The 12,012-nt window shown below is 32.6% G+C and overlaps 1 protein-coding gene across 1 annotated transcript in view; it reads left to right on the forward strand.

Annotated features, from left to right (window-relative positions):
• UVRAG (UV radiation resistance associated) overlaps positions 1-12,012 on the forward strand; it is a 254,299-nt gene that overhangs the window by 104,073 nt on the left and 138,214 nt on the right. Inside the window, exon 7 of the mRNA XM_074372672.1 lies at positions 7,214-7,319. Within this exon, the coding sequence (XP_074228773.1) occupies positions 7,214-7,319 (106 nt within the window). The remainder of the gene's footprint in view (positions 1-7,213; positions 7,320-12,012) is intronic.

The raw sequence follows: 12,012 nt of genomic DNA on the forward strand, positions 1-12,012 counted from the left end.
GTTGTTAAGAGAGCAAAATCCTAACAGTTCTCATCACAAGGAAAAAATATTTTTTCTTTTCTTATTTTGTATCTATATGAGATAATGGATGTTCACTAAACAATGCTATATGTCAATTACATCTCAATAAAACTGGAAGAGAAAAAGTCCTTTATGGTCACGTGCTTTCATTTCTCTTACACCTAAGAGTGGAGCTACTGCTCATATGATTGGTGTATATTTAATTTGTTAGAAATTACCAAACATTTTCCAAAGTAGTTATACAATTTTATAATCCCACCAGTAATGTTTGAAAGCACTAGTTGCTCTATTCCTTGATATCATTTGGTGTTGTCAGTTTTGTAAATTCTAGCCATTGTAGTAGGTTTATACTGGTTTATCATTTTGATTTTAATTTTTAATTTTTTGATGACTAATGAAATTGAGCATTTTGTCTACTATATTGGCCATTTTTATATCTTCTTTTGTGAAGTGTTTGTTCAAATATTTTGACTATTTTCATTTATTGGATTGTTTGGTTTTTTATTGTTAATTTGTAGGAATTCTTTGTATATTAGGGATACAAGTCGTTTGTCAGATATATGTACATGTAACACAAATTTTTTTTCTCTGTGACTTGATTTTTCATTTTCTCAATAATGTCTTGATGTTTAAATTGATAAAGTACACTATATAAGGTGTTTATTTTATGGATAGTGCCTTTATATCCAGTTTAGAAAATCTTTGCCTAATCCAAGGTCATGAATGTACTTTCCTACATAGTATTCTAGAAGCTTTTTAGTCTTAACTTTTATGTTTAGACGTTGATCATTTCAAGTTCATTTTTGTGTATGATGTGTAAGTAGAGATTGAGGTTCATTTTTTCCCATGTTGGTAGCCAGTTGTTTTTAGTGTCATTTGTTGACAAAGCTTTTCTTTCCCTAATCAAAAGGTAAATTGAGTATATATGAATAGGTCTATTTCTGTAATCTGACTTCCGTTTCATCAATCTATTTGTTTAGCCTTATGTAACTATTACTGCTTTACAAATTGAAGCTTTATGATTAATCACAAAATCTAGTAGTGTAAGCTCTCCAACTTTGCTCTTCAACATTTTCTTGGAGATTCTAGGACTTTTATATTTCCATATCAATTTTAGAGTCAGCTTGTCAATTTTAAAAAAAGACTGCTAGGATTTTGATTGGGATTATATTGCCTTTAGATAAACTTATGAGAGACTTAACTTCTTAACAATACTGAGTCTTACAAGCCATGAAGTGATACATGACTCTGCTTTGTTTAGTTGTTTTGAAATTTCAGCAGTTATAATTACAATTATAATTTTCAGAGTACAGGTCTTTCATATCTTTAAGTTATTTGTTGATGTTATGTAAAAATACCAATTGGACCTCGTGCATGCTAAGCACACACACTATCACTGAACTATACCCTGCCCCCACCCCAACTGATGCAATCTTGCTAAATTTACTATTAGTTTGATTATAGATTTAAATTTTTTTCTGTGTACACAATCATATAGCATCTGTGAATAGACAGACATTTTTGTTTCTTCTTTTCCTATATTTATGACTTTTTCTTTTTATTCCCTTATTACCATAGTTTGGATCTTGAGTACAGTGTAGTGAAAAACCGGATATAGTATAGAGTAGTGAAAGTGGATATCTTGTTCCTGATCTTAAGTATAGTATTAGCTGCAGATTTTTTGTGTAAACCCTTTATTAAATTGAGGAAACTCTCCTTTTTCCCTAGTTTGTTGAGGGTTTTTTGTTTTAAATCATTAACAGGTAATGAATTTTATCAAATACTATTTTAGGGCATCTTTTGAGATAACGGTATGATTTTTCTCTTTCATTCTGTCACAGTTTAGTTTCAAATGTTAAATTTGTATTCCTCAGATAAATCCATTTGATCATGATGTATTAACTTTTTCATACATTGTTAGATTTGATTTGCTAACATTTTATTAATGATTTTTTGGTATTTACATTCATGTATGATATTTATCTGTAATTTTTGTTCTTGTCATATTCTTGTTATGTTTTGGTATCAAGGTTATGCTGACCTCATAAAACAAATTGAAAAATATTCCCTCTTATTTGGAAGATTTTTGTTAAGACTAGTATTTCACCAGTGAAGCCATCTGAACCTAGAATTTTCTATGTGAGGTTTTTTTGATTATAAATTTAGCTTCTTTAACTGATAATGGCTATTCAGAGTTTCTGTTTGTCTTTTGTTTGCTTTGGAAATTTGTGGCTTTAAAACAACTTAACTATTTCATCTAAGTTTTTAAATTTATTGGCATATTGTTCATAATTTCCCCTAATTTCCATTAAACATCTATAGGATCTGTAGTGATGTCTTCTTTTGCATTCTTGATGCTGGTAATTTGTTTTTAGGTATCATTCTTTATCTCTCCGTCTCTTTCACTTTTCACATCTACACTGTCCTTCCTGTTCCCATTTTAATTTAGGACAATGCCTAAACTTTTGCTAGGACTGTTACAGTAACCTCACACTAGCCTTCTTGTCTTGTTTCTCTGTGTCTCAGTCACATTGTTACAGGAAGAAAGATCTTTCTGAAGTGCAAATGTCATTAAATCTTTCTTGGCTTAAAACTTTTTAATGGTTTCCTAATACTTTCAAAATAAAAATCTAAGCTTTTTCATATGGAATACAAAATCATTAATGATAAAGACTCCTGTTTTTTTCCTGTATTTTCTTCTTCCTTGTAATCCCTGCAAGCCATAGGGAGCTTTGCTTCACTGCCTTTGTAAGTGCTCTAATTTGTTATTCTTCATCTTAAAATTGAATACAGCATTTCACATGTGATATGGTCAACATTAAGCAGACAAAAATTTTCCCTAACTTCTCCTTTAGTGAGATTATTGTTACTCTCTGGTTGATATGGTCTCAGTATTTATTTGACAGAATACCTTTTAGTTAGTGTACCTCTACATTCACAGCAATATCTAGCTGTAAAATTTTTTTTAGCCCAGTTTCAATTTTGCTGTTATCTCAAAACATACTGAGTAGTGGGATGCATCTATTGCTATAACCAGAATACCTATCAAGTAGCTACTTGATCCCCCTCCTCCTCACACCAGTGATGATGAGTTTTATATCAGCTTGAGAGTGTTAGTGTTGGTACTGACTAATCACCCAGATGACTGGATGATATATATTTCTTTATAGTACCATTTCATAGTTTGTAAAATCAGGAAACATTCCTCTGAAACTGGCTAGCTGATTTGGAGGTAAAGCAGTTGTTTCTTTTCTTGTCACTCCTTCACCTCTCCACCCCCAGGGGAATGAGGATGTCCCATGTTATGTTTAAAAGCCTAAATACTTCTAACTTTTATTCTCCTGTTGAGTTTGAAAGGGGGGCGTTATTAGCTTGATGTAGCAGGGGCTCTGAGAGTCTATTTGGATAACACTGAAGATTGGAGGAAATGTGACTCTGTCTGTGTGTTTTAAGCCCCTAAGGTAAGATCAGAAAGCGTCTGGGGCAGTGAGAGCCAAATAGTTGAAGTCATACATTAATTATGGTCATGAATCATTTTTATTTTTAAAGTCTTTACCATTTGACAAGGTTGTTTGCATAGTACCAGTGAGTTTTAGGCAGCATTTTCTCTCCATTTAAAGTAACAGGCTATTTTGTTGATTTCTGCTCTGGGTTGGTAATGCCTATCATATTAGAATTCTGATAACATTTTTAGTAAAACTTGCTTGTTTCTTACCGGAATGAATGGTCTTTAATTTATGTGACTTTTGTTTTGAATATATTTTGAAGTTATAGATACAGAAAACTATCACATTAATCTTTCAGTCTTTCACTGATATCAACAAAAATAGTCAAAATCTTGGGACTACACTGTTATATGCTGGCATTAGTTAGCATTCAGTCAGCAACATGTTTTGAGTGCCTTTGTGCCACATTTTGTGCTAAGCACTGGAAATATATGAAAGAATGAGGGGTTTTTTCCCCCTCAGAAAGATCTAGTAAAGAAATAGACAGGGAAATAAACTGTTGCTGTAAAATATGATTCTATAATCTTTGTTAGTATTGTTATACACCTGTGTTACGGATTTCCATAGAAAGAGGTGCCTCTACCTGTCTGGAATAGTCAGGGAATGCCTTTGAAGAAGAGGTTATGCTTGAGCTGCCTCTTTGTGAGTTTAGGAGGGTACTTATCTGTTCGGTGGCAGGGAAACTTGTAGGCAGAGAGAGCTCACTCAAAGGGACAGAAGCAGAAATAGCATGATGTGTTTGGAGAGTTGTCACTAGTTCACTGTTGCTGCAGTTGAGCCTGCAAGGTAAGAATACCAGGAAATGAGGCTGGAGGTCTATGCTGGGATTACATCACAAAGGGCCTTTCCTTGCTTTTAAATTTCTTTAGAGTCACTTTTGTAGGAGAGTATTACTATCAAGAGAGTGTGTACACATAACACTCCCAGAGCATGAGGCAGTAGGATGGTGTGTAATCTCCTCTGTTGGGTTCCTTCGGAGCCCTGAGGAAATTGCTGAAGAACTGATCTCATGAGCAAGAGTTGTTCCCTTTTAGATGACCTAAGAAATCATTAGTAACTATCTAGCAGTTTTTGAAAGTGCAGAATATGGCATGAATATTTTTAGTGCATAGTATCACAGTAATAATGCTGGCAGAAGTATTGATCCCTAATACAATTGCCATCCCTCATTTATAGGATAACTTTCAGGTTAGGATTGTTGACTAGTTTTTAAAAACTGAAGTAAAACTTACATACAATGAAATGCTTAGATCTTAAGTTTAATTTCTGTGTATACTCATGTACCCCTCACCCCAGTCAAGATATAGAATATTTCCATCACCTCAGGTAGTTCCTTTGTTCCCCTTTGCTCTCTAACGATCTGTCCTGCCTCATGTAGGCAACTAGCGACTCTTGATTTCTGTCACCATAGATAGCTTTTACCTGTTCTTGAACTTTGTTTAAATGGAATCATATGGTATGTACTATTTTGTTTCTGGCTTTTTTCACTCAACGTAATGTTTTTGAGATTCATTCATCTTGTTGTGTAGATTAGTGTTGTGTTCTGTTTTATTGTTGAGAAGAATTTCATTGTGAGTGTACCACGATTTGTTTATTAATTCTCCTGTTTGATGGATATTTGAGTTGTTTGCCATCAATCTTCTTGTGGGCATGTTTTTATATTTCTTTTTTTTTTAACATTTTTTATTGATTTATGATCATTTTACAATGTTGTGTCAAATTCCAGAGTAGAGCACAATTTTTCAGTTATACATGAACATATATATATTCATTGTCACATTTTTTTCTCTGTGAGATACCATAAGATCTTGTATATATTTCCCTGTGCTATACAGTATAATCTTATTTATCTGTTCTACAATTTTGAAATCCCAGTCTATCCCTTTGTTTTTATATTTCTTGAGTAAATGTTACGGAGTAGAAATACGGGGTCATGGGTTAACTGAATGTTTAAGTTTATAAGAAACATTTTTCCAAAGTGGTGATACTATTTTACACTTTTGCCAGCAATGCATGCAAGTATCAGTTGCTCCACATCCTTGATAACATTAGGTGTTGTCATTTTAATTTTAGTTATTCTAAGGTGTGAAATGGTATCTCATTACAATTTTAATATGCATTTCCATGGCAACTAAGATTTTGAACACCTTTTCCTTTGCTTATTGGCTTTCCTTATATCTTCTTTTGTGGAATATTTCACTCTTTTTTGCTCACTTTTAATTGGGTTGTCTCTGTTACTGATTTGTAAGAGTTCTTTATATACTCCAGAGAGTACTTTGTCAGGCTGCTGTTTTGCAAGTATTTTCTCCCAGTCCATGGTCTACTTTTATATTTTCTTAATGGCATCTTTAGATGGACAGACATTTTTTATTTTGGTAAAGCCCAATTTATCCATTTTTAATTTTATGGTTAGTGCTTTTCATGTCTTCGCTGAGAAAGCTTTGCCTGCTTCAAAGTAGCGAGAGATTCTCCTATGTTTTCTTCTACAAACTTTATGGTACTAGCTTTTATGTTTACTATGGTTTCCTTGAATTAATTTTTTTGTTTGTGTTGTGAGGTAGGAAATGAGATTCATTTTTTCCTGACTATATTTATCCAATGTTCCAGCACCATTTACTTAAAAATCTTTCCTTTCTCCATTAATCTACCTAGGTTCCTTTGTCCAAAATCAATTGGCCATGTATGTGTAGGTTTATTTCTGTACTCTTTACTCTGTTCTATTGATCTTTTTTTTTATCCTTATGCCAGGACCATATTGTTTTGATTAGGTAGCTTTTTAAAAAAAGAAGTCTGGCAGATTTCAAGATTGGTTTATCTCTAAATTCATTGTTTTTCTATATAATTTATAATATATATCAGCTTCTTAATTTACAATAAGAAAAACACATACACACACACACACACACACAAAGTCTGTTGGGATTGGAATTGTAAAATTACTGAGCTGTATGTAGAGATATAACTGAATGTTGACCTTGTATCCTGTGATATTATTAGTTCTAATAGTTGTTTTATAGATTCTCAATGATTTTCTACATGAAAAATGAAAATAATGCCATCTGCAAATTAAGACAATTTGACCATTTTTAGTATGTACATGTATACAAAATATATAAGTGATATTTAGAGACAAAGAGACCAAGAAAAACACAAACCCATGATTAAAGCAAAAAAGGAAAATAACTCTTAATTTTTCCAATGTTCCTTGTTTCAAAGAGGCTGCTGCTTTAATTCAATCCTCTTAATTTGGGATTACTGTTAAATTTCTTTTTTCTTTATGAATACCCATAAGTAATAGTCAGCCTTTATAGCAGTGATGTTCTTCTGGTGAGTTTAGTAATGCTCTTAATTTCTCTGGGCCTCAGTTTCCACATTTTTCAAATGATAGGATTTAGTCAGATTATTTTCTAAAGTCTCTCAGATTCCTGTGAATCCTGCATCTTAGCTCTCAATACATCAGAGGCAGTCAGGTGGATATAGAAAGGGTGTTTTTAGAACATATTGTAACTCTTGTCATTTCCCTGTTGTAAATATGCTATAGACTTGTGAAATGATCAGTTTGAGTTCATTATTAATTCTGTTTATCCTGGAAACTTTGTCCTCATTTTGTTCCATTTGTGTCTGTGGCTCTGTGTTGAGAGTTTACAGTTAATTCACTTAAATTTTTCTACAACTTTTATTTCTAGGCTTCATAGAGCCCAGTGTGCAATTAAACAGACTCAGGTAACTGTTCAGAAAATTGGAAAGGAAATTGAAGAAAAACTAAGACTCACATCTACAAGCAATGAGCTGGTAGGTTTTTATATATTAACCTGTTTAAACTCCTTGATTTCTAAATGTGATCATCATGTTCTTCTTGTATTAATTTCCCTCATTTCCCCCAAAAAACTTTAGGTAGTTTTTTCTTTCTTTTCTTTTTCTCTTAATGTTTCACTGAGACTTTTTTTTTTTTTTTCACTGAGACTTCTTTTAGCATTTAAATATTAGAAATAAATCTTCCCATCTGCTAATTATGTAACATACAAAGTGCCTGCCTTTTTATGCTAGTTAAAACTTCAGATTACATACAATAACTTAGAAGATAATCAAAAGCTATTTTATTAATATCTCATAAATGTGAACTCTAGACAAAAATTGTATAGTGAATGAAAAATAGCTGCCAGAAGGAAAAAATAATAAACTTTAGGGACTAATCTGCTTTTAAAAGATGAATTTAAAGTTATTTGGATTGAACTTAATAGGATGGTTTATGGACAGTGTTCTCTTTTGGAAAAGATTCTTTTAATGAGGTATTTCCAAAGAAATAGAAATTCCAATCCAAATGAACAGATTTAAGTTATTAGTATAATTTTGGGTTGCTTTATAATCTTTCTAGTGGAGAAAAAAATATTAATTTTGGAATGAAGATTCTGTCTTTTTAAGCAAAGTAGTGGGTATAACTAATAAACTGAGCTTTTAAAGCCATGTAGCTATTGATAGCTTTTGATGAAATCTGAACTATGGATAATGATCATTTCAACTCCTCAAATTAAGTCCTAAATAAAAAAATTTTAAGTAATTGTTTGTACGAACTCATTGTCATAGTATTTTCCAGTTGTTATTCGCAGCACTATCAACCTGGCAAAAGGTCTTTATATCCCCAAACAAAAGTTCCATTACCTTTAAGATTTGCCCTAGATAATAATTCAATAGATGAACTATGAAAAAGCAACACTGCAATTAACATACACAGACTTCTCTCTCATGGAATTTGAAATTAATGGATGATAAAGTATTTAATCTACATAAAATTGCTGATTTTGACGTTTAAATGGCAGTATCATATAGTGCAACCTAATATATAAAACGGCTAGTGCTGTACCTGGCATGTAGCAGGCATACAAAATATGGTAGCTGCAGTAACTGTAGTGGTAATACTTACTATTCATATAACTTTTCTTGCCTATGGAAAATATTCCACTTCGGAGAAACTGTTAAACCACCTCTTATTGTAACTTAGGCCCAATAAAGGAACAAATTCCAGACCGCAGATATATTGGAGGAGGAGAAAAAATAGCTAATTTTAATCCTTTCTGTAGTGTACAAAAATGCCACATTTTTGGAGCCTTTGTCTGGGGAGAAACTGCTAGGTTTTATTTTTCTTATTTTCCTCTCTCAAGGCAAGACTGGGAAATTACTTATTTCATTAAATGACAGCATATGCTTTGTCTCAGTATAGAAAAATGTATGTTTAATCCTATTTTTCTAAAATATAAGTGGTGACACGCAGAGCAAGGTGATAGAATGTATGAGTTTAAAGAGGTCAGGTTCAGAGGTTCACTGTGTGTTTTTATGCTGCCTGCTCAACATATAAGAAAATCACTGGATTTTTGAACTGAAAGTGAACCTAGAAATCTAGGTCCCTCGTAACCCCACTTAAAACTACCCCCCTCGGTACATTCTGTTCCCTTTCTTGCTTTGTTTTCTCCATAGTATTTATTACCCTTTAACAAGCTATATACTTTACATATGTATTTTATTTGTCTGTCTGTCTAAACTCTGTGAAGAGAGGGATTTTTGTCTTATGTTTTCCCCCTCACTTCTGTTATTCCCTAGTGTCTAGGAAAGTGTTTGACACATAGTAGGTGCTCAATAAATATTTGTTGAATTTAAGAATGAATCTAGCATAATCTTCTCTTTTTAAAGAACAGGAGAATGAGACTGCATAAAGTAAGCAGCTGTCCCATAATCATTTGACAAATGGAGGCAGAAATTTTGGTTTCTTGGTCTCCTTTCAGGGAATAATGCCATGTATGCCATGTACTTGTTAATTTTATCTGATTTAGGTTTTACCTGTAGCAAATCAAAAGCCTTTGCTATTATCTTTTTTCTTCATTCCCTTTCCAAATTGACCCAAGGTCATCATACTCCAACCCAAGCATTTTCAATGTATAAAAATTAATTTTAATTTTAGCCTAAGTATAAATGCAGTCAGAAGGAATACTTGATGGGGAAAGAAATCAGATTACCTTCTAAGAGCAAATGTAATTAACTGTTAGAAGAAATTGGGTACATACTTGATGACTTTCAAAAACGTGGCATCCTCTCACATTACAGCAATGTCCAACATAATTTTTTTGGTATTTAATTATGTTTTTTAGGAAATTTCTGCTTTTGTCATTTTGAATTTTTGTTTATATGTTTTGGATTTTGTCAAGTTGCCTTTCCTGTATCTGTTGAGATAATTTTATGTTTTTTTCTCTTGTATTATGATGGTGAAATACAGTGATTGATTTTTGAATGTTAATCCGACTTAGCATTCCTAGGGAAGGCCCCTCTTGTTCATGATGAATATTCTTTTTATGTTTATTTCTATGTTCAATTTGCTAGAATTTTGTGAAGGATTTTTGCATGTACATTCATGTGGAATATTGGTCCCTAGTTTTGTTGTCTTGTCATCTCTTTTTCTGATTTTGTTGTTGGGTAATGTTAGTCACAGCTAATGAACTGGAAAGTTGTATTCTGTTTTCTGGAAGAAGAAGTGTAGAATTGGAATTATTTCTTTAATGTTTGGTAGAATTTGCCAGAGAAGCCATCTGGGCCTGTTGTTTTCTTTGTGGGCTTTGAGCTAGGAATTCAGTTCTTTAGTAGTTGAAGTGTTATTGAAGTTACCTGCTTCAGTAACTTCTTGAGTGAGCTTTGGTAACTTATATTGTTCAGTGATTTGTCCGTTTTGTTTGAGAGATCAGTCTTTTAAATTTTAGCTATATTATTGGGTGTGTAGTGCTTTCTTATTTTGACTTATAATTGTATTTCTATTATGAACATTTTTCTTATCTTTATTGGTTATTCATGTTTAAGAGGTGTCATTTTAAATATTTTTGCCCATTAAAAAAAGAAAAACTCTTAAAAAAACAATAAATCAAAAAAAATTTACAAAAATACAAAATATATATATACATATATATAAAAGAAAAACTCTTTATTTAGATTTCTAGAAAACTTGCAAAAATAGTTCCGAGAGCTTTCATACACCTTTCATCCAGTTTCCCCTAATGTTAACCTCTTGTATGACCGTGTTTTTTGACATTGTACATACGACTTGGTATATCATCAAACCAAAAAATTAACATTGCTATATCACTATTAACTATGGACTTTATTCGGGTTTCACCAATGTTTCCACTAAAGTCTTTTATTTTACAGTATTTTTAGATTTATAGAAATATTACAAAGATAGTACAGAGAGTTACCCTGTAAACCCCACACCCAGTTTCTCCCATTATTAATAGGTATTTTATAGAATATCCTTTGATTGGGATTTGTCTGATGTTTTGTTGTGATTAGACTAGGTCCTAATGTCTTTTTTTAATTCCAATATCTAGTCCAGGATACCACATTGGATTTAGTCATCATGACTTCCTAGGTTTCTCTAATCTTTGACAGTTTTTCTTTCTTTCCTATTTTTAAGTCACTGTGACAAATCACTGTTAATAACCTTGATCACTTGGTTAAGGTAATGTCTCCCAGGTTTATCCTCTCTAAAGTTCCCTTTCCATACTCAGTTTTTTGAAACCAAGGTAGTAAGTCCTGTCTTTACTCAAGAAGAGGAGACTTAAGCTCCACCTCCTGGAAGGGAGACTATCTACATACATTATTCGGCATTTTCTTGTGAAGATTCGTCCCTTCTCCCCACCACTCCCACTTATTTTTTATTCAATCATTTATTTATCAGTATAGATTTGTGTATATTTATTTTATACTTTAGGTTATAATCTGATACTATGTTATTTATTTTCTTGCTTCAACAGTGACATTGAGAGTTCTTTCAAGTTGGCTCATGTGCCTTTTTAACATGCCTCCTTTTTTGTTCGTTTGTTTTTTAAAGCAGGTTCTTAATTTCTGGCACTGTGTGATCCAGGCTCATCATGTATTTCCCCTGTCTCAGCCCTAGAAACAGCCATTTCTCCTAGGATTCCTGTTCCTTTCATTGGATAATGGTATTTAGAAACAAGGTCTGGGCACTGGGTGTGCTTGTTGCTGCTGAGTTGTAACCGCTTCTAGGCCCTCTTAGTGAACAGAGCCGGTGCACACAAACATCTGTCTCTCTCTGTATTGCAATTAATGTGAGTTCATACTAATATATTCAACTCTAACACCACAGAGTTTATTCTAGCCACGCCCCACTCATTTTGTTTATTTGTAGTATCTTTTCTGATAGTGAGAAACCATTACCTACAATTTATTTGCTTATTTTTTCAGTCCTAGTTTACAAGTCAAGTAGGTTCAGATTTTTTCCCTTATTTTTAAATGGTATTTTGTGTTCTTATGTTGTGGTTAAAGACTGTGGGCATGCACGTATGTGTGTGTATATTTTTTTTCCTGGATATAAGTCCTTTTTCTGATATGTATGTTGGGAATATTTTCTTCCAGTCTGTGGCTTGCCTTTTTGTGTTCTTAATGATGCTTCCTGAAGCACGAAAATTTAAAGTTTAATGAAATCCAA

This window comes from Camelus bactrianus, chromosome 10 (genome assembly GCF_048773025.1).
Source record: "Camelus bactrianus isolate YW-2024 breed Bactrian camel chromosome 10, ASM4877302v1, whole genome shotgun sequence".
Taxonomy (NCBI): domain Eukaryota; kingdom Metazoa; phylum Chordata; class Mammalia; order Artiodactyla; family Camelidae; genus Camelus; species Camelus bactrianus.